Below are 27,173 nucleotides of genomic sequence, written 5' to 3' on the forward strand. Positions count from 1 at the left end.
TTCTATAATAACACTGAATGTAAATGGATTAAATGCGCCAACCAAAAGACATAGGGTATCAGAATGGATAAAAAAACAAGACCCATCTATTTGCTGTCTACAAGAGACTCATTTTAGACCTGAGGACACCTTTAGATTGAGAGTGAGGGGATGGAGAACTATTTATCATGCTACTGGAAGCCAAAAGAAAGCTGGAGTAGCCATACTTATATCAGACAAACTAGACTTTAAATTAAAGGCTGTAACAAGAGATGAAGAAGGACATTATATAATAGTTACAGGGTCTATCCATCAGGAAGAGCTAACAATTATAAATGTCTATGCGCCGAACACCGGAGCCCCCAAATATATAAAACAACTACTCATAAACATAAGCAACCTTATTGATAAGAATGTGGTAATTGCAGGGGACTTTAACACCCCACTTACAGAAATGGATAGATCATCTAGACACACGATCAATAAAGAAACAAGGGCCCTGAATGAGACATTGGATCAGATGGACTTGACAGATATATTTAGAACTCTGCATCCCAAAGCAACAGAATATACTTTCTTCTCGAGTGCACATGGAACATTCTCCAAGATAGATCATATACTGGGTCACAAAACAGCCCTCCATAAGTTTACCAGAATTGAAATTATACCATGCATACTTTCAGACCACAATGCTATGAAGCTTGAAATCAACCACAGAAAAAAGTCTGGAAAACCTCCAAAAGCATGGAGGTTAAAGAGCACCCTACTAACGAATGAGTGGGTCAACCAGGCAATTAGAGAAGAAATAAAAAAAATATATGGAAACAAACGAAAATGAAAATACAACAATCCAAACGCTTTGGGACGCAGCGAAGGCAGTCCTGAGAGGAAAATACATTGCAATCCAGGCCTATCTCAAGAAACAAGAAAAATCCCAAATACAAAATCTAACAGCACACCTAAAGGAAATGGAAGCAGAACAGCAAAGGCAGCCTAAACCCAGCAGAAGAAGAGAAATAATAAAGATCAGAGCAGAAATAAACAATATAGAGTCTAAAAAAACTGTAGAGCAGATCAACGAAACCAAGAGTTGGTTTTTTGAAAAAATAAACAAAATTGACAAACCTCTAGCCAGGCTTCTCAAAAAGAAAAGGGAGATGACCCAAATAGATAAAATCATGAATGAAAATGGAATTATTACAACCAATCCCTCAGAGATACAAACAATTATCAGGGAATACTATGAAAAATTATATGCCAACAAATTGGACAACCTGGAAGAAATGGACAAATTCCTGAACACCCACACTCTTCCAAAACTCAACCAGGAGGAAGTAGAAAGCTTGAACAGACCCATAACCAGCGAAGAAATTGAATCGGTTATTAAAAATCTCCCAACAAATAAGAGTCCAGGACCAGATGGCTTCCCAGGGGACTTCTACCAGACGTTTAAAGCAGAGATAATACCTATCCTTCTCAAGCTATTCCAAGAAATAGAAAGGGAAGGAAAACTTCCAGACTCATTCTATGAAGCCAGTATTACTTTGATTCCTAAACCAGATAGAGACCCAGTAAAAAAAGAGAACTACCGGCCAATATCCCTGATGAATACGGATGCAAAAATTCTCAATAAGATACTAGCAAATCGAATTCAACGGCATATAAAAAGAATTATTCACCATGATCAAGTGGGATTCATTCCTGGGATGCAGGGCTGGTTCAACATTCGCAAATCAACAACGTGATACATCACATTAACAAAAAAAAAGAGAAGAACCATATGATCCTGTCAATCGATGCAGAAAAGGCCTTTGACAAAATCCAGCACCCTTTCTTAATAAAAACCCTTGAGAAAGTCGGGATAGAAGGAACATACTTAAAGATCATAAAAGCCATTTATGAAAAGCCCACAGCTAACATCATCCTCAACGGGGAAAAACTGAGAGCTTTTTCCCTGAGATCAGGAACACGACAGGGATGCCCACTCTCACCGCTGTTGTTTAACATAGTGCTGGAAGTTCTAGCATCAGCAATCAGACAACAAAAGGAAATCAAAGGCATCAAAATTGGCAAAGATGAAGTCAAGCTTTCGCTCTTTGCAGATGACATGATATTATACATGGAAAATCCGATAGACTCCACCAAAAGTCTGCTAGAATTGATACATGAATTCAGCAAAGTCGCAGGATACAAAATCAATGTACAGAAATCAGTTGCATTCTTATACACTAACAATGAAGCAACAGAAAGACAAATAAAGAAACTGATCCCATTCACAATTGCACCAAGAAGCATAAAATACCTAGGAATAAATCTAACCAAAGATGTAAAGGATCTGTATGCTGAAAACTATAGAAAGCTTACGAAGGAAATTGAAGAAGATTTAAAGAAATGGAAAGACATTCCCTGCTCATGGATTGGAAAAATAAATATTGTCAAAATGTCAATACTACCCAAAGCTATCTACACATTCAATGCAATCCCAATCAAAATTGCACCAGCATTCTTCTCGAAACTAGAACAAGCAATCCTAAAATTCATATGGAACCACAAAAGGCCCCGAATAGCCAAAGGAATTTTGAAGAAGAAGACCAAAGCAGGAGGCATGACAATCCCAGACTTTAGCCTCTACTACAAAGCTGTCATCATCAAGACAGCATGGTATTGGCACAAAAACAGACACATAGACCAATGGAATAGAATAGAAACCCCAGAACTAGACCCACAAACGTATGGTCAACTCATCTTTGACAAAGCAGGAAAGAACATCCAATGGAAAAAAGACAGCCTCTTTAACAAATGGTGCTGGGAGAACTGGACAGCAACATGCAGAAGGTTGAAACTAGACCACTTTCTCACACCATTCACAAAAATAAACTCAAAATGGATAAAGGACCTGAATGTGAGACAGGAAACCATCAAAACCTTAGAGGAGAAAGCAGGAAAAGACCTCTCTGACCTCAGCCGTAGCAATCTCTTACTCGACACATCCCCAAAGGCAAGGGAATTAAAAGCAAAAGTGAATTACTGGGACCTTATGAAGATAAAAAGCTTCTGCACAGCAAAGGAAACAACCAACAAAACTAAAAGGCAACCAACGGAATGGGAAAAGATATTTGCAAATGACATATCGGACAAAGGGCTAGTATCCAGAATCTATAAAGAGCTCACCAAACTCCACACCCGAAAAACAAATAACCCAGTGACGAAATGGGCAGAAAACATGAATAGACACTTCTCTAAAGAAGACATCCGGATGGCCAACAGGCACATGAAAAGATGTTCAGCGTCGCTCCTTATCAGGGAAATACAAATCAAAACCACACTCAGGTATCACCTCACGCCAGTCAGAGTGGCCAAAATGAACAAATCAGGAGACTATAGATGCTGGCGAGGATGTGGAGAAACGGGAACCCTCTTGCACTGTTGGTGGGAATGCAAATTGGTGCAGCCGCTCTGGAAAGCAGTGTGGAGGTTCCTCAGAAAATTAAAAATAGACCTACCCTATGACCCAGCAATAGCACTGCTAGGAATTTATCCAAGGGATACAGGAGTACTGATGCATAGGGGCACTTGTACCCCAATGTTCATAGCAGCACTCTCAACAATAGCCAAATTATGGAAAGAGCCTAAATGTCCATCAACTGATGAATGGATAAAGAAATTGTGGTTTATATACACAATGGAATACTACGTGGCAATGAGAAAAAATGAAATATGGCCTTTTGTAGCAACGTGGATGGAACTGGAGAGTGTGATGCTAAGTGAAATAAGCCATACAGAGAAAGACAGATACCATATGGTTTCACTCTTATGTGGACCCTGAGAAACGTAACAGGAACCCGTGGGGGAGGGGGAGGAAAAAAGGAAAAAAAAAAAAAAAAAAAAAAAAAAGAGGTTAGAGTGGGAGAGAGCCAAAGCATAAGAGACTGTTAAAAACTGAGAACAAACTGAGGGTTGATGGGGGGTGGGAGGGAGGAGAGGGTGGGTGATGGGTATTGAGGAGGGCACCTTTTGGGATGAGCACTGGGTGTTTTATGGAAACCAATTTGGACAATAAATTTCATATATTATAAAAAAAAATAAATAAATAAAACATAAACATCAAAAAAATTAAAAAAAAATAAATGAATGATGGGCAATTACAATGGACAGTGCAAGAGGAAGAAAATGATTATCAATCGTGGCCTGAGATAAACTACAGCTATAAGGTCTATTAGTCCCACTTACCTCCCTCTTCTAAATGTCCCCACAAGAAGAGGAACTAAAGGAACTACAGACTAATTTCCCAAACCTGTGTAGACATACCCTGTGTGGCACAAGGGTTGGTCTTTGGCAGTCATGAACATGCACTCCTCAAATCTCTGACTATGGGGAGATAATTGACTGAATCCATCACTGACACCAAGGCCCCACTTCCAACAAGGTTCCCAGACGATGACTGAGTATGACATGCATACTTAGGCAGACACACTACTATGAAATTCACAACTCCTTGAAATGGTAACTTTGGCTCAAGAATTCCCAATCAGCCTTGCTAAAAATTTCTTAGAATTGCACTGCAGTCTAAGACTTATCCTATCCAACCTTCCTCCACTATTTCCTTCTCAGGGGTCAGCCCTATAACACATTCCACCTCAATCTCACCAGTCTCAATCCCCTTTATTATCACGACACTTTCCCCAATCAACCACATGCACACCAAGACATAAGTGTGTTTAAATATGGATGAGAGAAAGTATCATGCCTATTGGCCTTTATCAAAAAGTTCAAACTGGTCACAAATAAATATGTTTTATTGGTCTACACTATTATCTTCTATACTGCTATGTGCTCCTCTTAGGAAAACAAAACAAAACAGAACAAAAACTGGCAACTCAGGCTGCAAATACTGCATCACAGAAATGATATGTAGTTAAGTAGCATCTGTCCCGGCTAGGTCATTTGCAGTATTGTCTGTCACAGTCAATCCCCACTAGGCCTCCCTCTCTCCCTAACTATTCACACAGGAAACTTTCCTGGCCCCTGTAGTCATTAGAGTTTGTGACACTGGCCTAGTACTCTCAATAAACTAAGATCCAAAGATACCTTCCGAGAATGAGATTACAGGATGGGTTAAAGATTTAAAGTGACATGTAACATGTAGCCAGCATAGGGGGTAGGGATGGAGAAAGATTGTAGGCTTTCCAGGGATTTGAGAATTTGCAAAGCAAGAATGTCAGAAGAGCACAGAGTGCAAAGATGTACAGTTCATTAATGAAATAACTAGCTGAAATAAATATGGGCTCTGAAAAAAAGGCAGATCATGGGCTCTGAAAAGAGGCAGAAAAATTACAGAATAGGTATAATGAAACACAAGCAGCTGGAGTCAAATCACAAAAGCTGAAATAAGGAAAAAGATTAGGTTCTGTGTGGGATGATAAATTCATAAGTTAGGTGTAGAAAAGGGTATTCCCATTTCTATCTACCTCCCTTGGAAAAGGTACATGGGATTAAATTTACACTTTTCAGCTTGAACAAATAATTAATTCCAGATACTGAATTTCCTATAATGATTGCCAAATGCTCTCTCCAATAAAATAGACATTTTAAATGGCTTTAGTAGTCATTTGTCATATAATGTATTTAAATATCGTATTAGTTTGTTAGGGTTGCCATAACAAATGCAACAGATCTGAAGGCTTTTCAGTAATTTATTTTCTCACAGTTCTGGAGGCTGGAAGTCTGAGACTGAGGTGTCAACAGGATTGATTTCATTCTGGAATCTCTCCCTTTGGCTTGTAGATGGTTGTCTTCTCCCTTTGTCTGCATAGGTTCTTTTCTCAGTGTCCCAATTTCCTCTTTTTATAAGGACATGAGTTATATTGGATTAAGTCCTAACCATATGACCTTATTTTCCCTTAATTACCTCTTTGGGTCCTATCTCCAAATTTAGTCACATTCTGAAATGCTAAATATTAGGACTTCAACATATAAATTTTGGGGGACACAATTCAGCCCATAATAGGTTATCTACTTTTATCTCAGAGATGTTTTTAATCATGAATGGATGAGGATGAGAATAACTTTGAATTTACAAAAAAATATTTCTAAGTAGAATCAAGGAGTTGTGCATGTATTAGCAATTAACATTATGTACAATCATCACCATTCTATAAGATGTAAGAAAGGCTAGTCCATATGCAAGCCTACTAGAAGAAATACAATGTCTGCTTCAGATTTCCAGTGCATACAGACATTTGAACAGTCATCTGGCAAACTATCAAGTTCATTGGTAGGTATATATATACCTAAGCAAAATGAAAACAAATATCCACACCAAAACTTGAACTTGAATGTTCCTGGCAGCTTTATTTGCAATAGTTAAAAAAAAGTAGAAACAACTCAAATGTTCATCAACTGATGAATGGATAATAAAAGCTCATATATCCATATAATCAAATATAATTTGGCAAAAGAAAAGAGTAATGAAGTACTGATATATGCTACAATATGGATGAACATTATGATAAGAGAAAGAATTCAATCACAAAGGACCACATATCACGTGATTCCATTTGTATGAAATGCCTGGGATAGGCAAATATGGGGAGACAGAAAGTAGATTAGTGCTTCTTCCCTTAAGATTTTTTTTTTTAATTTTTTTTCAACGTTTATTTATTTTTGGGACAGAGACAGAGCATGAACGGGGGAGGGGCAGAGAGAGAGGGAGACACAGAATCGCAAACAGGCTCCAGGCTCTGAGCCATCAGCCCAGAGCCTGACGCGGGGCTCGAACTCACGGACCGTGAGATCGTGACCTGGCTGAAGTCGGACGCTCAACCGACTGCGCCACCCAGGCGCCCTTCCCTTAAGATTTATGAGTTGGAAGAGATATGAGAATTACTAATGAGTATGAAGTTTCCCTTGGTTGAAGTTCTAAAATTAGATATTGGTGATCGTTGCACAACACTGTGATCAAATCAATGACTTGTTATTTTTTCAACACATGGATTCTATGGTATGTAAATTATGTCTGTAAAAACTTGTTAAAAAAAAAAAGGAAATTTGAGATTGAGGAATTAGCACAAATGTTGAAAAAAGATTTACAGTCCAAACTTGAAAATAATCAGAATGTCCAAAATTATTGGAAAAGTCAAAACGAATGTAATCTACATGATATAATAATGTACTCCTGTTAAAAGCAGTATTCACAGATTGTTAATCATAACATAGCAAACTGTTCATGTTAAAATGGTAAATAAAAGGAGCAAAACAAAATCTTATCAATGATAAGATTTGTATTTAAAAAACAGCACAAATATCAATATGTCACAATATGATCTCACTTACACATCGAATTTAAGAAACAAAACAAATGAGCAAAGGAAAAAGAGAGAGAGAGAAACCAAGAAACAGACTCCTAACTATAGAGAACATATTGATGGTTACCAGAGAGGAGGTGGATGGGGGAATGGGAGAAATAGGAGATGAAGATTAAAGAGTACACCTATAATGATGAAAAAATAAAATAAAATAAAATAAAATAAAATAAAATAAAATAAAATAAAATAAAATAAAATAAAATGATAAAAAGATTAACACACCAAGATATTAATACTTGCTGTCTAATAGTAGTAGTATGATTTTTATTACAATTTTATTTCATATTTCCTAATTTTCTAAATTTCCTATAATGTATGATTTTAATAAAGAATTTTTAAATAAATGAAAGTACTTATTTAATTATAAATTGATATCTGTCATCATGAGTGTTTCCTGAACTAATGACTATTGCTCCTCAAACATATTTTAATAACATTTATTGGTTGAGCTGGTAGATGTCCACTTTTCATTCAATCATCACTATTTTGAGTTAGCAGGATTTCACATGAACACTGAAAATAATTGAGTATGCAACTATACTCACTGGTGTCCTGTATTATAACTATAAATTTCAATCTGAGCTAAGTGAGATCAAAATATCAGTTATTTTGCCACTAAAATAGTATTAAGGGAGAACAATGAATGGAAAAAAAGCACACAAATCTATCATCAAAATTTAAATACGGTTGCAAATAAGAATGATCATTACAACTTAGCTCTTATCCCTACTAATCAGAGTAATATATTATAGGTGACAAAATAAAATTTTTGAATCCTTTTATTCAGAATTTTCAAAAAAACTTTTCTTATATAGTTAGAACCTTGAATTACTATGAAATCATCAATTCTTTTTAGTATATTAATTGTGAAGAAAGCAGCAACAAAAATGGAATCTCCCTGTCAACATTTGGTTTTCTCTTGAAGAAAAGAACAGATTCTATAGTACAGGCTACTTTCTATGCTTACACTATGCAAGCCTAATTCTGATTTTGTTCACATAGGTTTTAGTGACTGTTGACTAAGAAAATAGATGTATTTTTTTTAAAACCAGCCTATAGGTTATTACTGTTGAAGTTGTTAATATTGGAAGTTGAATAGTGAAAAAGCTGGAAGAAACCAAGAGAAATCATTATTCAGAAGAAGTTGTTTGTTTGTCTTAACTCTAAAATGCTCTAGAGCCAGAGATTCATAACACTTAAATAATCTATTCTAGTGCTTAATACACTTACAACCAACTTCCATTTGTGGTTCCATCCGAATTTTTTCCTACTTAATTTACATCTAGCTCCTCTCATTCAGTCCCTAGTAAAAATAAATAAATAAATAAATAAATAAATAAATAAATAAATAAATAATCTTCTAGGATAAAGCAATCGACTTTATTTTGTTTTTCAACGTAGTCCCAGATGAATTCACTGACAGAATGTTTTACTCATAGCAAATGATGGAAGATAACATGCCATCCTTAGATTTGCATAATTCCTCTTGTGCACCATGGTAGGAATAAAGAACTGGTGTTTTTGCCAACTAACTACTTCAGAGTTCCCTTTCTGGCCACAAATCTCTGGAAAGGGACACTTGATGCAATGCTAGAACCCATTCTAAGTGTAGTTAACATCAGTCAACACTCAGTCTGTATTGGTGACAAAAAAGAAAGTAACTACACTAACAATTCTGTTCATGTTACACACCTTTATATCCCCCAGACAATCCTAGATAGCTATAAGAATTTTCTTGAAAGAGCTTTTCTTAAAGAGCTTTTGTGCCAGAGAGTTGTCAGGAGAAGATTTAGTGTAAGTTACTATTACATGAAGACTTTTCTAGACACTGGTCAAAACAAAAATGTAAAAGGGGGGGGGGTGGAGGAAGTTGTTGGCTTTTGTTAAAGGATTTAAGTCATAACACAGATGCTACCTACACAGTGACATAATTGATAGCCTGAACCAACCGTCAAAATTTGTCTCTTAGACAATAATGTGTGGTGATAGTAGGGATAAAACATCAGTAATACTAATGAAGAAACCAGTGATTCCCAACACCTGGAATTGAGTCTCTTCTTTCATGCTTTCCCTTTGAGTGTGGGATATACCTAGATGCTAGGTCCAAATAAATAGAATATACCAAACATGATGAGATAACACTTCTGCCATTAGGTTACAAAAGGTTTAGCTTTCACCTCGTGTGTGCCATTTGTCACTGTATTGTTCACTAGCCCAAAGGGAACCTGGCAATCACGTTGTGAAGTTTCCTATCCTAGGCCCACGTAACAAGAAACTGAGGTCAGTATTCAGTGAGGAACTGTGACCTCTGTCAAACAGCTCACAAGGAACTGAACCCTGCCAACACCCACATGAACTTGGAAGCAAATTCTCCCTGGTTGACCCTCCTGATGACAGCATGTCTCTGGCCAACATCTTGATTGCAACCTTACCAGCTGACCTATAGAAACTATAAGATAATAAATGTTTATTGCCTCAAGTTGCTAAATTTTGGTAGTTTGTTATGTAGCAATAAATAATACAAATACAGGGGACATTCTTTTTTCTTCCCCTTCCCCTTTAAATAATGATCATCATCATTTCCCTCACTGACCTCTCAGATGAGGCTATACTATTCATCTTCTGTCCCTAAGTTTAGCAGGGGCTATCCTATACTTGGTGACCATATTATCATCATTCCCCCCAAATACCAAGCCCTGATACTGTGAAATATCTTTACCAATCATCACTGCAATAGAACTAAAATTCTCATTATGAAATTATTAGGGATCCAATGTTGGTAACTTAACTACTGGTTATTTGATTCATTATTTATGTCAAACTAAGGGCAAAAACTCAAATGCAAATCCTGATTGCAGAATTTCATTTGAGCATCTCAAAGTAACCAACTATCTTCTGCATCCATATTTTATTCCCAAACCCACTTTCTTCACTGTTAAAATGAACATTCCACCTGCCTCAACAGATTATTCTGATTAATTAAATGGCATAAATACAAAAAGTTTCCCAACAACATTCCTATAATATAGTAAGTGTTCAATAAATATTGAGGTTCTTTGATGTTATTTTCATCTCTTTTCTCTTCCAAACTTCCTACTTCTAACTCTGTTTGGGTGATTAATTCTATTTCTAGCCTTTCTTCTTAAAATTTTCTTTTTAGGGGCGCCTGGGTGGCTCAGTTGGTTGAGTGGCCGACTTCGGCTCAGGTCATGATCTCGCGGTCCGTGAGTTCGAGCCCCGCGTCGGGCTCTGTGCTGACAGCTCAGAGCCTGGAGCCTGTTTCGGATTCTGTGTCTCCCTCTCTCTGACCCTCCCCCGTTCATGCTCTGTCTCTCTCTGTCTCAAAAATAAATCAACGTTAAAAAAAAAATTAAAAAAAAATTTTCTTTTTAATGTTGATTTATTTTTGAGAGAGAGAGAGAGAGAGAGAGAGAGAGAGAGAGAGAGAGAGCACAAGCAGGGAAGGGGCAGAGGAGAGGGAGACACATAATTCAAAGCAGGCTCCAGGCTCTGAGTTGTCAGCACAGAGACCAATGTAGGGCTGGAACACACGAACTGAGCTGTGACATCATGACCTGAGCCAAAGTCAACTCTCAACCAACTGAGCCACCCAGGAGCCCTATTTCTAGCCTTTCTACTTCAGCCAAGTCCTTGTTCTAAAAGTAGTAAGGAATTCATGGAAATAATTAGTTCTTTATTCTTCTAAAGTCCCCAAAGAATCCACTTACTACACTTGCTACTTATTGTCCCTGGAGAAGAAAAAAGCAAAATGATAAAAAGGAATTAAAGATCCACTGTTTATGACCAGTCCGGAATCAATTAAATAACTTCCATTTTTCTCTATTAACTAGAAAATTGTCTACTTGATTAAAAAGTAATGATCAATAATCTTAGAAGCTGAAGCATACCTCTTTTATTTTTTTTAAAAGAAAGGGTGTCAAAAAGAAAAATAGACTAATATATTATTGGTTTTCCTAAAATGGGGGAAAACACTTTTTCAAGGTTAAAACGCTTTTTTAAGGTCACAATTAATTAACAGCACTAATGGTATCAGTGTACCTAAGCTAAAGGAGACCTCTACATTATCATTTGACCTGTTACCATATCCAGGACTGAGCTTCTGGGAATAAACAGGTGGCAATCTATTGTCTACAAGTCAGAGGACAGGGTAATTTGAAGACTGACCTATCTATAAAAATACTTTCTTCACAAATTTTTAGTGGTGCTTTAGTTGTATTTATGGTATGGGTTAAGATACTGTGCTTTGCTCAAACACACTTAGAAAGATAACTTGTAAATCTCTTAGCAGCTATTAATAATTTACTGTGAATTAGTGTAGTAGGGCCTTTTGAGGATAGGTTTCATGCTAACTCAGTGTTGATAAGGAAAAGAGTACAGAAATATATTAGACTATCAAATATGAGTGTAGCTTTGCTGAAAAGAATCCTTAGCCACTAAAAAGAAATATAGCAGCATATACTAACTCAGGAGAGGGAAAAAGAGAGGTACCAAAATACAGAATGGATGTGCTTTGCATGAATTAGTCTGAAGCTGGTGTTGACAGGTTTTACTTTCATGAGGAGTGCTAACTGCCTGAGCCATTCTCTCAGTAAGACGAAAGTTGATGAAAGCCTTAATCTTAGCAAGCAATCATTGTACATCTTCTGGGCTTTTGGTTTTCAGTAACCTATTGAATAATTCAGATGCCTAAGAAAGCTGTTTGTTTGTTTACATTTTGAGTTTAGAAATTATCCAAAAATGATTTGTGAGATATACACAATAATTTGTTTAACCTATAGTTCCTTATTCTATGTATGTTTATGTTATTCGTCTCCCAGGCAGTGTTGAAAAGTTTTTGTTTTCTTGTGGTAGTTACTCCTTTGCCTCTTGAAAGATATACCAGACTTTAACATCTACAAATACATACAAACTGTTCACATGATTTGAAAATACAGTCTTGAAGCAAGTTCGAAATGACAACACAAAGTAGTATTGGTTCACTGTCACAAGAACAAGAAGAAATGAACCAGTCCTAAAAATTCACTTTGTAGCCACAGAAATGGTTTTCATAAAATTGAAAAAATGTCCCAAAGCAACAGTATTATATTTCTTAAGCTATTGCTGTTAGTGACATAAAAAGAATTCTTTCTATAAATTCTTCTGTGGCTTGGTGGGTGACAAAATGGTTACTAAAAAAAAAAAAATTGTAAATAGTTGTTTTCTAAGCTTCCAGGGAAAGAAAAAGAGACTCTCACTTTGAGTGTCACCTGCTTCAATTATTAAATGGGTTTAAGGTCACATGATTCAATGATTCAGCATATAACCAAAATAAAATACAATCTTCTACAGGCACAAATTTGCAGAAGTGCAATGAAGTTTATCAAGTAATGCCAACAATGTCTAAACAAAATTTTGTTTCAGTGCTTACAAGTGCAGGCTGGCGTAGTGTAAAGAACTGGAAATGGGATCCTCCATACCATACAACCTCTTGATCTCTCTGGGTTCCAGTTTCCTTATCTGTAACCTGAGGGAATGCTACAACATGGTAGCAAATGTTCCTTCTTGTTCTAACAGTCAAAGATATATCCAAATGTTGTGGAACTATTACAGAGAGATTATTTCATGTAAGTAGTTGACACTCAAATGTGTAAATGTGGCAATGGTATTTTGTCATATAGTTTCCTTCACTTAAATTTTCAAATAGACTTTGTTAGAACAGTTTTAGATTCACAGACAAATTGAGTGGAAAGCTCCCACGTGCTTTCTCCTTTAATACATACACAGCCTCCCCAACTGTCAGCATCTCATTTGGAGTGGTACATTTGCTACAGCTGATAAACCTAAATTGGAATATCCGTAGTTTATATTAGGATCTACAGTTCAGATCAGGGATTATTCTTCATGTTATACATTCCATGGGTTTTAATAGAAGTTATAAGGACATGTCCCTTCAGTGTCTTTTGTCTTAATAGCTACATCACTATGTCAAGGTGTAAAAAAAACATTAAAATATTCTCCATAGGGAGTGCCGAGCAATGACATCCAAATAATAGTCTTTTGATGCTCTCTTGAAAGACAAAATAAACAAACAAAAAAACCCTACAGATCATCCATATGTGTATTACCTCAGAAGCTATTCCTTGTTTATCTTTATCCTCTACAGCAACTTAGCTGTGATGTTTCACACCTACTAGATCATAATCAACATGTGTTAATATTGAGTTGGATGACAAAAATTTGAACAGATACAAAAGATGAAAAAAATAATAGAAGATTGAAATTTTCAGATAAATAATCTTTATCTTCAAGTAATATCCTAGTATGCGTTCATTATAAAAAAGGATAAATACTCTCAAAGCAGGAAAGGGGCAGGCTGAATAGAGTATTACATACTGAACACCACACTACTGACTGGAACAATGGACTTTGTTTTGAAGGTTTTTCTCCTTACTAAATATATCTTAATTTTTTTAAAAGTATCTCCATTTATTTTGAGAGAGAGAAAGAGAGGTCAAAGAACGAGAGAGAGAAAGAGAGAGAGACAGAGACAGAGTGAGCGAGCATGAGTGGGGGAGGGGCAGAGAGAGAGGGAGGGAGAGAATCCCAAGCAGGCTCTGCACTGTCAGCACACAGACTGATACGGGGCTGGCTCTCATGAACTGTGGGATCATGACCTGAGCAGAAATCAAGAGTTGGACACTCAACCAAATGAAGCCACCCAGGAGACCCTAAAATATATCTTTTAAAGCATCAAATCCAATATTCATTCATCAGGAGGAATATCACTCAGTAGGCAAGGATTTTCAAAGCTTATTTTTTTTTTTTTTCAGTGGAATGGGACTTTTCCAGTGAAGTGATAAAAAATGCTTTGAACATTTTAAATCTAGCCACAGGGTGTTCTTTCTTCTGTGGATAGTAACCAGAATTGCTTCCTCTGGTGAAAGAAACCCTTTCACTGCAGAAAACTGTAATTCATTAGGACTCAAAGCCAGCAGGATTCAGATCTGTTAATCCTCACAAAATGTACAGGTTTGAACAATGGATTTATCTCTGTAAAACTGTGGTAATAAAATAATATGACATAAATTATGATGGTTATACTCAAGAAATGATTCTCCTTCACACCATCTACTTATTATGATGGGAGGTTTTTGTTTGTTTTGTTGTTTTTGTTGTTTAGAATAAGGAGCAACTATGCCCTTCCATTTTGTCATCTTTATCTTTGATTGATCCTAAAGTAGGGATTATGTCACAGATGTGAGTGCCATGAATGAAAGAAGAAAATATGGAATGTCTGCAAAGAGAACTAATAGTGGAAGAACTTATAATCAGGTAAAACGTAACGGCGTTGGTGGGGGGAAAAAAAGTTGATGCACCAAAAACTGGTTTCTCTGCTTTGCTCAGGAGCCATTCATCATTTTGCTTCCTTCCTCCCTGGAGTAACTTCACTCTACAACAAAGCCACAGAGCTTACATATTGTCTATAATGATACCGTAAATCAAGCTGCTGACACTTACTCTGATCCTAATATATTTTCATAAAACACAATTAGTGAAGGATCAGACTGTGAAATAGATGGAAACATAAAAGGTACGTGCAGAAGTGGTTGGAAGCTCTTAACACCACCACTACCATCATCAATATTAGTGCTTTACTTGGTTCCTTATCTAAGCACTGTCTGCTGGCCTCCTAGGTTTATACTGAATGACTTCAAAGAGCTGGTATTACTTTTTGAGCTTTATTTATCTACTTTATATAATGTTCATTATCATCATTATTGAGTTCATCTTTACTAAGGAATTTTACTAATACACTCTTTCCCATAGAAGTTAAGAAACAACTATTCTATGCAGATAACTGGACAGAAAGTATAGTATCAGTCAAGAGAACAGAAAAAAAAAAAACAAACATTGCTAATTAGAAGTTTAAATATGGCTTCCAGGGCATGTTTATAAATATATATATTACACACACATAAACCACATATGCTTACTTCTACAATTTATTACTTTCTATTATTAGATATCACTACTATCTTCTTAGCTCCCTTATATGTTAGGCACTGTGTCAAACATTTGTATACATTAATCTGAATATTCCCACACTCCATAAACTGAAGAAACTGAGCCTCAGATATATTAACTAATTTACAAACCTCACAGAGTAGTAAGAGGGTGAACTGGAATTAGAATTCTAGTTGCCTGTTGCAAAAGTCTCGCCTCTTCCAACTCTATGTTTTGCTGCTCCAAGTGTCTGTCTAATCCTCAGATTTCAAAGCAAGTTTTGCGCTGCTATTTTCTGATTAACAATAGGGATTTTAATACATTCTTGAACACTTTAATTTTATATGACTATTCCATATGCCTATATCCTTTTACATTTAGAAGACATAGATTTTCTAAAAATGATTTCTTTCTAGAAATTTAATTTATTTATTTATTTTTTTTTTAAATTTTTTTTTTCAACGTTTATTTATTTTTGGGACAGAGAGAGACAGAGCATGAACGGGGGAGGGGCAGAGAGAGAGGGAGACACAGAATCGGAAACAGGCTCCAGGCTCTGAGCCATCAGCCCAGAGCCCGACGCGGGGCTCGAACTCACGGACCGCGAGATCGTGACCTGGCTGAAGTCGGACGCTTAACCGACTGCGCCACCCAGGCGCCCCTAGAAATTTAATTTAAAAATATGGCAGGTATGATATGAAGAACACTCTGATGAAAAACTACGCTGATGCAAAATAAGTTTATTATGATATTAAAAATTATTGGAATTCTAGAAACAGGGAGAGTACTATTCTCTGCAAACAAAAATATTTGTTTGGCTGTGTTGTGGCACATTATATGAAACTTAACCATTTCAGGGCCAATATAAAGCCTCAGAGCGAACTTATACAAATAATCAGTCTACCCTTAGGAAAAAAGAAAATTACTAGTGATCTAATCAGAACATTTACACCAAATGTTTCAATATTTTACCTTATAGAAATTTTTTAAATACTTTCAAAAATCATTATGAAGTCTTTAAAAGAATCAAATATAGAATAACAGTTAAAACAAAGGATTATGTGTACTTACTAAAAATTATGCATGTACATAACATCTTTTCAAGAAGTTCACGTTTTCTTCATTTTGCACTTTTGCATTTACTAAATCCTATATGATAAAATTCTAAAGAATAAGATGCCTATAATTAAGAGACTTGCTAGATTATGCATGGTTTTAGTGAACCTTCCAAGTATAACGAAGGTTTGATCAAAAATCACATTGTCATCTTAGCAAAATTTACATAATGCTCAATAAAATATACTATATTTGTCTGAATTTCCTTTTAGGAAACATCCTTTTAAAAATGTAGAAAGTGTGCCTCTATATGATTCCAAACATTGGGTACAAAATAATTTACTTAAGGAAAGTAAAGATCCTCAGTAACTCATTAAATGGTAGCCAGGAATTTCATTGACACATGATTAAACAAAGTGTTAGAGCTGAGGGAAAAAAAATAAGCTTACAGCCAGAATCCCACATGCTGATGCTTAAGGATTTTAAGATTATAAATCTAAGAACTACTTGTTTTTTAGAATTAGATAAAATTGTCTTTACAATTACAAAAAAAAAAAACACTGTAAACATGTATGTACATCTTCAGCACTAAAACATTAATATGGGAAACATAAGATTTAGTTGGATGAGCTGTAGAAAAATTTGCTCTTATTAAGTTAGACCCACAAGTGTAGAAAAAAAAAAATCTGAGTATAAATGCCAAAGCATATCTAATGCTTATACTATCTCTGAATTTAGCAATTAGCACACACACACACACACACACACACACACACACACATTTACTTCAATAAATTGGACAGTGTCGACTATCAATTTCCAGTCACACATTTATGTAAGCCACAGAAAATGTTAGTGTCCAATATGCTTTTTTCACTGTTTGCTAAAACAAGAAGGTAAGGATAAAATCTGACTTCAAAATTATACATACCGTCTTCAAAAGTAATTTAAATGTCACAGAATTTATAATTGTTTTCTTGTTATTTGGATCTAATATTCTACTACCAATGTTAGAATAGATAATCATTCTGGAAATATTTTAAATAAGATTATGGTTTATGTATATTCTCAAACAAAATATTTTATATATATTCGTATCTATAATGGAATAAAAGTAAAGGTGTCATTTTGAAAGGAGAGAAATAAAAATGAAGCAACCGATTGTCAATCATGGCATTTTCATGTATTTGCAACTCAAATGCTATATTTTAGGAAATTTTTACTTGATTTTTTTTTTCAGGAAAACATATTTAGAGCAATTTGTATTTGGCTTAAAAATTCATTACCAATTTACTTTCTTGTTCCTCATCTTGACTCTCAGAGTACAGAGGGAAAGGTTATATTTGCATCATGTTTAATAAATCAAGTAAAAACATCATATATAAATTATGAATAAAAAGCTATTTACCTGCATGAAAATCTATTCCAACAGCAAATGAAGTTCCTGATATAGGCATCAATGCATCCATTTTGTCACTTGGTTCCAGAGGTATTCCCCTGATTCCTTCATGAACAGAGTACATAAGAAATGACTCTATACCTAAATTGGAAAAAGAAAAAAAAAAGCTCCAAATGAATATTTAAAATTAAAATTATTCTACTAGCATTATTTTTAACTTTTTTTTTAAATTGCACACTACACTTCTGACTAGTTGAAAAGTAGATAGATAGATTAGTGGTTCTCAAACGTGGGTATGCATCAGAATCTCCTAGAGGACTTGTTAAAACACAGATTACCAGGCCGCCATCCAAGAGGAGAAATCATTTAAATTTTTGAAAAGTTCCTAGGTAGTGACAACACTACTGATCTGGAACTAGACTTTCACAAAAACAGAGGCAGGTAATTCTTGAAAACATACCTGACCTCACAACCAAAATTCACCCCCTCTTTTCTAATGCCCAGTTACCTTGTTGTTTATATATGATAATAAACTTTGATTTTATATATAATTTTAGGTAACTATATCACTGTAACTTTTCTAATAAAGTTAGTTTTAAATCATTTTGAACACTAAAAATATAAAAGTACTTCACTTTTACTAACACCTTGACATTCTAGGATCAAAATTATGTCCTAAAATAAACATACATAAAAGCTGACTACCAGAAGTCTGCATGCTGTTTATGACTTTTTCTAATATGCTAGAACATGTTTTTGACACATATTTTCTTATTAAAATTAGAATGCCTGGGTTTACATGGGTCTTTACTACTTACTAACTGTGTGACTCAGGCAAGCTAGTTAATCTCACTATGCCTCAGTTTTCACATCTCTAAAATGGCAATAATAAGAGACCTACCTCAAGGGTTAGTATAAGGATTAAGTGAATTAATATGTTTAAAGTATTTAGAACAGTGCCTAGTACATAAGTGCCATATAAATATTTTATTTAAAAGAAAGCATGCGATAACATTAACAAACATTCCTCATATAAGACTGAAACTTTTTAAAAATGAAATTAAGCTATGATCATTGGATAAAAAGATCATTCTAGAACCAAATTTCTTTGAGTCTTAGAGCCAGAATCCATGAAACAAGAAATAGGAAGATGGGTCTGTTGGGTGCCAGTTCTTTGGCAGGACTCTTCCCTCTCAGCTAAGAAATTCAGAGACCTCACAGCCTTTATGTACTTTCTCTTAAATAGTTAAAAGAAAGTAAACATAACTGGATTCAGATTGGATGGTAATTGTAACTGGTCAATTACCACTTTTTACTTCAACCTTTGCCTATTCAAGTTAAAGGTAGCTTCTATTGGGTTTGGCTAAAAGTTTGACAATAAACTGTATTTCTTGGAAATAACTAAAAAAAAGATATAAAGCTTTAAAGAACAGTAATACTTAAAATATTTTAGGTACATTAAAAATCCTTCATATATGAGACTGAGCAGTGAACCAGAATCCAAAAAGAAGCTAATATTTTTTTTCTATTTTTTAACTATATCATGTTGCCTCAAATCTGCATGGATAAAGTAAATTCATCAGAATTAAATTTTTCAAGACCTTATACCTTGACATGACATTCGGTTCTTTTGGAGATAATATCCCACCGTACACATGCAAGTCCTTGTAGTTTCAGATGTTGGTAAACAAAGCTGAGAACATCCACCATTATTTAGTTGGCAAGAATTGCTGCCTGAATAGAAGGAAAACAAGCAAAAGAAATATAAAATTCAAGAAAAGTAAAATATAAAATTTAATAAAATTGGAGTATCATTCAAAATCAATAATAGGAACAAATATTTATGCTTTTGTTGATTTATAAACATAGCTGTTTTATATTGGTTAGTATTATGTTTGAGTGTCTTGAATAATTCGAAGTGGCATGTTATAGTTGAAGTCTGCCCTCCCAAAAAAGTGAATGGAGATCTCATTCATGGCATAGTGATTATAGACAGCAATACTATAATTAATTTATAGTATCAATTAAACTTTAATTACAATTCACAGTTGCTGAGAGAACAGATCTTAATTGTTCCCATCACGAAGAAGAAATGATAATTATGTGATATGGTAGACTTAGGAACTAATACTAAGGTGGTAATTATATTGCAACATATAAATGTATCAAATCAACACCTTATATACCTTAAACTTGTACAATGCTTTATGTCCATTATGTCTCAAAACATAAATTTAAAAATAAATAATTAAAAACTATTATTTCAAAGCAAATGATGATTCATGAGAAGATTCACAGCTACAGAAGAACAAGTGAAATTGGTTTGTCATGAATACTGTTACAGACCTTTACAATATTTTAAGATCACAGGAACTAGGAAATCTTTCTTTTTTGACTACTATATTTCACTTCAACTCTATAGTTACTTCATTTTCAGGAATACTTTATCCAAATATGTCAAATAAATCACTGTTAAATTATATTACTAACTCAATTTGAAGACTACGCTGCTAAAAGAAAGGAAGTACATATACACATATATGTATGTGTATATATATATATGTATATATGTGTGTGTGTATTATATATATATATATATGTATATATAATTTTTAAAAAGGAAATAAATTTTGCTATTCCTAGGAACATAATTCTCCCCAAATATATTTAAAACATACCCGCAAGAGTCATCTAATTAATTGGCATATTAATTCTCCTTATTCCTGTGTAGTAGCAATGACAAATATTAGTCAGGTAATCACAGGTAGGCATTCTAGAAAGATGTTCCACTGAATTTACTAGGCCCAATGTGCTAATTAAACCTGGTAGCGTGACATTAAGTAATTTACAATCTTACCCAGCAAGTTCATTAAATATCCCATTTTTACAACATTTTTATTATTCTAGGACATGCAATGCCATTTACTGGATGTTCAAGCTCTAATGCGAAGTGCAGTAAATCCAGTGAGAATTACAAAGCATGATGAAAGCTATATATCAATAGTGCTCTATGGAAAATTCAAAATACCAATGCAGCTCATTATTTCTCATCTCCTGAATTCAAGACAGTCTGATGGGATTTAATTGTTCAATAGAAGCTGTCATGAGCTCTGTCATTTTTGAAGTGTGAAATACCCTCAACATGGGAGATTTCTCATCAGGAGATCTACCACATTTTCTCCTAATTTCCAATAGCTGCCAGTTCAGTCAATGACGAACTCCATCCTATATAAGGCCACATACTAGGATTTGAGTTGCCCTGAACTTTTGAAATGATTACCTTTATCTCTTATATAAACTAATGAAGATTAGTTGACTTATTTCCCCTTTCCTCAAGCTGACTTTTTATATACTTATATATGAAGATAAAACTTCAGATCTCTGATTACTTTAAGAGACAGTTAAATTTACTGTTATATAGCACATACATAGTTTACAGCAATCTATACTAACCTTGATCTGTAGTTATGTAGACTTACAGTAATCTATACTGAACTTAAATATATTTTATTTTATAGGAAGCACATAAACATATATTAATGCAATGCCAATCTATGGACTTCTGCATTTTGTTATAGATTTATTTCAACTATTATAAAAGGCTGAAAAACTTAGAAAAGATTGACAAGAAATGTTTTAACTATAAAGTTTGAAGAAAAAACAAGTGGAGAGAAGGAGAAAAAAGGAAATGAAGTTAAAAAAATAGATTCAGGAAGATAATTAAAATTTCAAAATATATAGAGTTCTATAACCTTGATGATATAAAAATATGTGAAAAAATAACGGAAAAGGAACTTCTGGGACTGTGCATTTTTAAATCTAATTGTAATAACAGCAATACATATTGTATCATACTTATTTTTTGACAAATAATAAAATTAGCCTATGTTAACAATTATGTTGTACAACAACGTACATTTCATGTATCATTTTGGTCTCTAATAGGGAGACAGGAAGGAAAAAAATAATTGAAATGAATCATTATTTACAGTATTTATCTTTGCCTATTAAATAAAGAATTGATGTAGGAAAAGTATTGGATTTTAAAAGACAGTAATTTTGGTAGTGATTATCTGGCAAATTAGAAATATTAGCTTGGCTTAATATTTTGCAATGATACTGATGTTCAAACTTCATGCCCCAATTCCCTAGTGGAGTCAGAAAGTCCACTTGACTAACGAGAAGTCCCGGCTCTCCAGTGATCTGTGTCAAAAATGATAAATGAAGTAGCTAATTGTACTTTGAAATCCAAAGAAGTAGTAATGTTAACCTTAAATAATCCTAAATTGATCATATTTCATAGTAATGAAGCTTTTAAGGTACCTGCCGTGATTCTGTTAATGGGATTCTCTTTAATACAGATGCTTTTATCAGCATATTTTTTCAGTAAAAATAGTATTCTCACTGAATTTTAAGGTTAGTCATATTACACCATTAATTTCTAAGTACTGCAGGTCCTTATCAATTTAGTAATACTTTCACGGTGCCTAAAATGCCAACTCTACTTTTGTAGGATTAAACTCTTACGAGACAACAATTTATGTACATGAGCAAAAAAGTGAGGAAAACATAATAAACTTTTCCTCCAGTAAACTTTATTGGGACTGTATCTAGGAATACTCTATATATTAAACTAATATACAATTTCAAACAATGTGTTTGTTCACATTTTGAGAAAAAAATGAATATATATTTTTTAAAATGTCCTTTTTAGAAATAATGTATCTGTCCCTCTGTTGTATTTTCTAATGTGTTTTTGGGTATAATCTCATTAAGTATAGACTATGAATTAACATTTATCATAGTATTTTAAGTTTTTATTCTTTGCAAATATATCACATTGAAATCCACAAAAATGTCACAATATTTTATTTACTGAGTACCAGCGTTTTATTCTCAATTATATGATATATTCCCCATGACTTGGTAAAATTATTTATTTTTATTTTTAAAAGTAAAATTATTTATTTTGATACAGAAATCTTCCATTACAAAATTACTGGTGAAAACACTCCTGTTAATTATTATAGACAGTGATTTAAAAATATATCAGAGAGGAAATACAGTTTTATGCATAAGGGTTTGGGTATTGGTATCTTCTGAACCATGAAAGGAGCCCAGTAATCACTTCATCGTTATTTTTTATTCTAAAGCAATTCTTTTAAATTTTTTCCAGGAAATTTCAGGAAGGATTTCAGACCAAAATTTGCCCATGCTTTTGTACAGGGAAGGCAACCATAAATCTGGTCTTCATTTTGTCTCTGGGATATGCAGGTATGGCTCCCAATTGGTATCACCAATAAATTCTGCCTGACGATGGTTGTTACCGGTCTTCAGAATCAGTGATCCCCTTGGTTCACTATTTCTACCTATACTATTCTCTGTTTTGGTCTATATGTCCAACTCCTTTAGATGAAAATCCCTTTACATTTTCTTGAAATGTTTTTACTAAGAAGAAAAGTATATGAAGCTAAGGGTCTCATGGCAGAGACTGAGGTAAGGAAGTATAATACAGAGAAATGTTTTTTCTAGAAAACAAGTGCTGCTAAATGTCATGGGTCATGAAACAAAAACTAAGAAAGGACTAGCAGGTGTGGGGCTGTCCTGGCTGGCATCTCTAATCTAATTGCCATTCGGGCAATGTGACAAGTCCACCTATGTAAACCATCTGTTAGTTCTCTCACTCCATTTCACTGCACACCATTTGGACAAGCAAAAACAAAAAAGTAAAATGCTTAGAGCCAAACAATGCAGTGCTTTTTGGATGTGAAATTCTTATGTTGACATAGTCCATTTGAAGTCCCCTGGTTCATTCAGGTTCTGGGCTTAATTATATACTGCATATATTTTGCTGGGATTTTTTCTTATTCTTATATTTTGAAATCAAGAACTCGATAAGACTTCTTTGAAGACCTGACAAATTAAGATTCCTTGGGTGGCTCTGCTAATGTTTTGAAAGCTCATTATATACCTGATGTCAAAAGAATTTCTTGTGTAGTATTAAGCAGCATTTGCCTCCCACCCACCCACCCCCGCTTTTTTTTTTTTTTTTTTACCAGAAGCAAAAATACAAACCTTTCAATTGTTGAATTGAGAAAATAATATGAAAAGAGAGAACATTATATATTCAAAAGGTGGCACAAATTCATTACAGTGTGACTTGCCTTGCTGTGCTTCTTTATCGTACACTTTCATATGAACAACCCCAGAAGTCTTATTTCGTAGGACTGTGGGGTTTCTTCCATCCCTTTTGCTGCAGGTTCCCAGCTGAGCTAAGTTTTGGTCTGCCCACCACAGTTTCTTATCTATAAAAATGAAAAGATTTTTTCTATGAAAAAGATAATCATCTTATTAAATAATAATAAACAGCCAGTAAAGTATAATACTTTCTGATTTCTTTTGTTATATTCCCAAGCTCTGTGTCTAAGGGGAAAAAAATAAAATCTCTTTTATTCTTTTAAAAATACAAACCACAATGATATTTGTTTAAATTTTCCTCCTTCCTCTCCAATTAGAGATTCTTGCCTTTAACTTTTCTTTTTTGTAAAATATAGACTATAAATAAAAGCATTTTCAAATTAATATGGAATACAGACTACATTATTTACATATGTACACATGATCACATTAGTGCTGTACAATATCTGTAAATAAATGGCAAAATCCAACCAAATATCCAAGCAATTATAAGAAAATATTGTCCTATTTTTGTTTACAGTATGTAAGCTTTTAATAATTTGTATTCCCCATTACTGAATTCTTCATAACTCTTCATAACTCTTTTATTTTTTTGCATAACTTATGACCCTTTCTTCAAAATGTTAATAATGTAAACTGTTCAGTGTATGTGTTGAGGACACATATTGAATGTTTATTGGTAGTAGACACTCTGTAATGTTCCATAGATTAAAAAAAAAAAAAAATAGTCCCAACCCTAAGGAAGCTAGCATGCTGGTGAAGATGATAGATTTATTATTATTTTATTTCAAATTATCATAGAGAAACTAAAAAGAAACTATTACCAGTCTCATTTTATAGATGAAGACTCTAAGATTCATAGAGATTAATCAAATTAAAAAAATTGTTTTTCAGTTTATTTATTTTGAGAAAGAGACAGGACGAGCAGGGGAGGGGCAGAGAGACAGGGAGACAGAGCATCCCAAGCAGGCTCCACACTGTCAGTGCAGAGTCCAATGCAGGGCTCGATCTCACGAACTGTGAGATCATGACCTGAGCCAAAACCAAGAGTCAGATACTTAAACCAACTGAGCTACCAAGGCACCCCAATCAAATTTTTATACTTTGTCTTCCTATCTCTAAAAATCGTGTTCTTTCTACAACTCCATGCTGACTGCATTAAAAATTTTAAAGAGGGGTACCTGGGTGGCTCAGTTAGTTGAGCATTGGACTTTGTCTCAGGTCATTATCTCACAGTTCATGAGTTTGAGCCCCACATCAGGATCTCTGCTACCAGTGCAGAGCCTGATTTGGATCCTCTGTCCCCCTCTCTCTCTGCCCCTCCCCTGCCCACACGCTCTCTCAAAAAGGAATAAACATTTATTTTAAAAAAAATTAAGGAAAGGCAGTAATCAAAATAAAGTTCAAAATTATAAAGGTTTTAAACAATTTAGACTTTTCAACAAAAGCCTAACTAATAACAATTGGGACTGCATTAATTTTTACCTAGAAGTCAAAGGTTAATTAATTTTGTGAAAAAAAACCCAAAAACAAAACAAAAAAACTCTTTACCTTCACAGTTCATTTATTCTCATTCAAATGCTATATTTTGACTAAACCAAGGCCTAGTTTCAGATATTTAAGAAGGATACTAATACAGATATCAACAATAATCACCCCTTACTGAATTTGATTTTGTACAATGCAAATTTGTAAATACTGAAGGTAGATTAATACATTTAATCTTCAAAACAATTCTAGAAGGCAAGTATTACCATTATTTCTTTATTATTTTTATTTTATTTTAGACAGAGAAAGTGCAAGTGGGATAGTGGGGCAGAGGGAGGGAGAGAGAGAATCTTAAGCAGGCTCCACTTTCAGCACAGAGCATGATGCAGGGCTCAATCCCATGACCCTTGGATCATGACCTGAGCCAAAATCAAGAGTCGTTCACTCAACCAACTGAGCCACCCAGGCATCCCTAAGTACTACTATTATTAAACCATTTTACAGTAGAATGCTGAGGCAAAGTGACATTAAGTAGCTTTCCCCGGGTCATACAATAAATAGAGGCCCCAGATTATATAACAAGTGCTGATTTCAGAGCTGCTGGTGCTAATTTCATCTCTAGTGTCCCCTTCTATAGATGGATGGAGTTTATAGTCTTCTCTCTCTTGACATATGCATATGGAGCTTAGATTATGCTGATGACATTGAGTAGCCCATTCACTTTTGGGCTTGTTTTACACTTGTGAATTGACCTAACAAGGTAAAAGTTCACTGTGAATAGAAAATTTTACTGTAGAGACTTTGTTTATTTATTATTATTTTTAAATTTTTATTTATATTTAAAAGAGAGACAGAGACAGAGTTCAAGCAGTGGAGGGGCAGAGAGAGAGACACAGAATCCGAAGTAGGCTCCAGGCTCTGAACTGTCAGCACAGAGACCCACATGGGGCTGGTTCTCACAAAACGCGAGATCATGACCTGAGCCAGAGTCAGACGCTTAACTGACTGAGCCACCCAGGGGCCCCTGTAGAGACCTTATTAAAAGGTGTATAGAACGGTACAGTAGACTAGACCCATGTATGTTCCCTTTCAGCTTTTTCAATGTGCCACTGTGATAGGAATTTAGAAACACAAAGCAGAAAAATCCATGTATACACTCATAGAGAATTAAGGACCTATAAACAATGTATAAAAGATGGTATTTTATAATGGTATAGATGGTATAAAAGATGGAGAAATAGGTTAAGTTGCAACCTGGAGTGTTAATTTTCCCCCACTCTCAATTTTATTTCATACTCTAATTAAAAACGAAAATAAGATAACATAAAATGTGATTTTTACAATAGAGAAGTGGAAGCCATCACTCTCCACAGAACTCTAGATGACCTTGATTTCAGCCTCCAAATAGTACAGTGGGAGTGCTAATAAAGGTTAAAAATAGAATAATTAAGTGAAGATATTTTTATATGTAATATCCTCTACCACCACCATGTCTGTAACCCCTTGCCCTGAGTTTACAGAGGGTGATAGCCACTAATAGAAATTCGCAAATAAAAATATGACCATAGCTCTTTTTTAAAATACTCATCAAACAGGGGGACCTGGGTGGCTCAGTCGGTTAAGTGTCAGACTTTTGGCTCAAGTCATGATCTCGCGGTTCCTGAGTTTAAGCCTCTGGTGGGCTC

The 27,173-nt window shown here is 34.5% G+C and overlaps 1 protein-coding gene across 4 annotated transcripts in view; it reads right to left on the reverse strand.

The window, feature by feature from the left end:
• Window positions 1–27,173, reverse strand: part of LRP1B (LDL receptor related protein 1B) — a 1,910,230-nt gene that overhangs the window by 514,730 nt on the left and 1,368,327 nt on the right. For all 4 annotated transcript variants that reach the window (XM_045479681.1, XM_045479680.1, XM_045479683.1 and 1 more), the window contains exons 33-35: window positions 23,967–24,107; window positions 19,411–19,536; window positions 17,812–17,943 (exon numbers count right to left, since the gene is read on the reverse strand). In XM_045479681.1, coding sequence (XP_045335637.1) covers window positions 17,812–17,943; window positions 19,411–19,536; window positions 23,967–24,107 — 399 coding nt within the window. The remainder of the gene's footprint in view (window positions 1–17,811; window positions 17,944–19,410; window positions 19,537–23,966; window positions 24,108–27,173) is intronic.

This window comes from Leopardus geoffroyi, chromosome C1 (genome assembly GCF_018350155.1).
Source record: "Leopardus geoffroyi isolate Oge1 chromosome C1, O.geoffroyi_Oge1_pat1.0, whole genome shotgun sequence".
In the NCBI taxonomy this organism is placed as follows: domain Eukaryota; kingdom Metazoa; phylum Chordata; class Mammalia; order Carnivora; family Felidae; genus Leopardus; species Leopardus geoffroyi.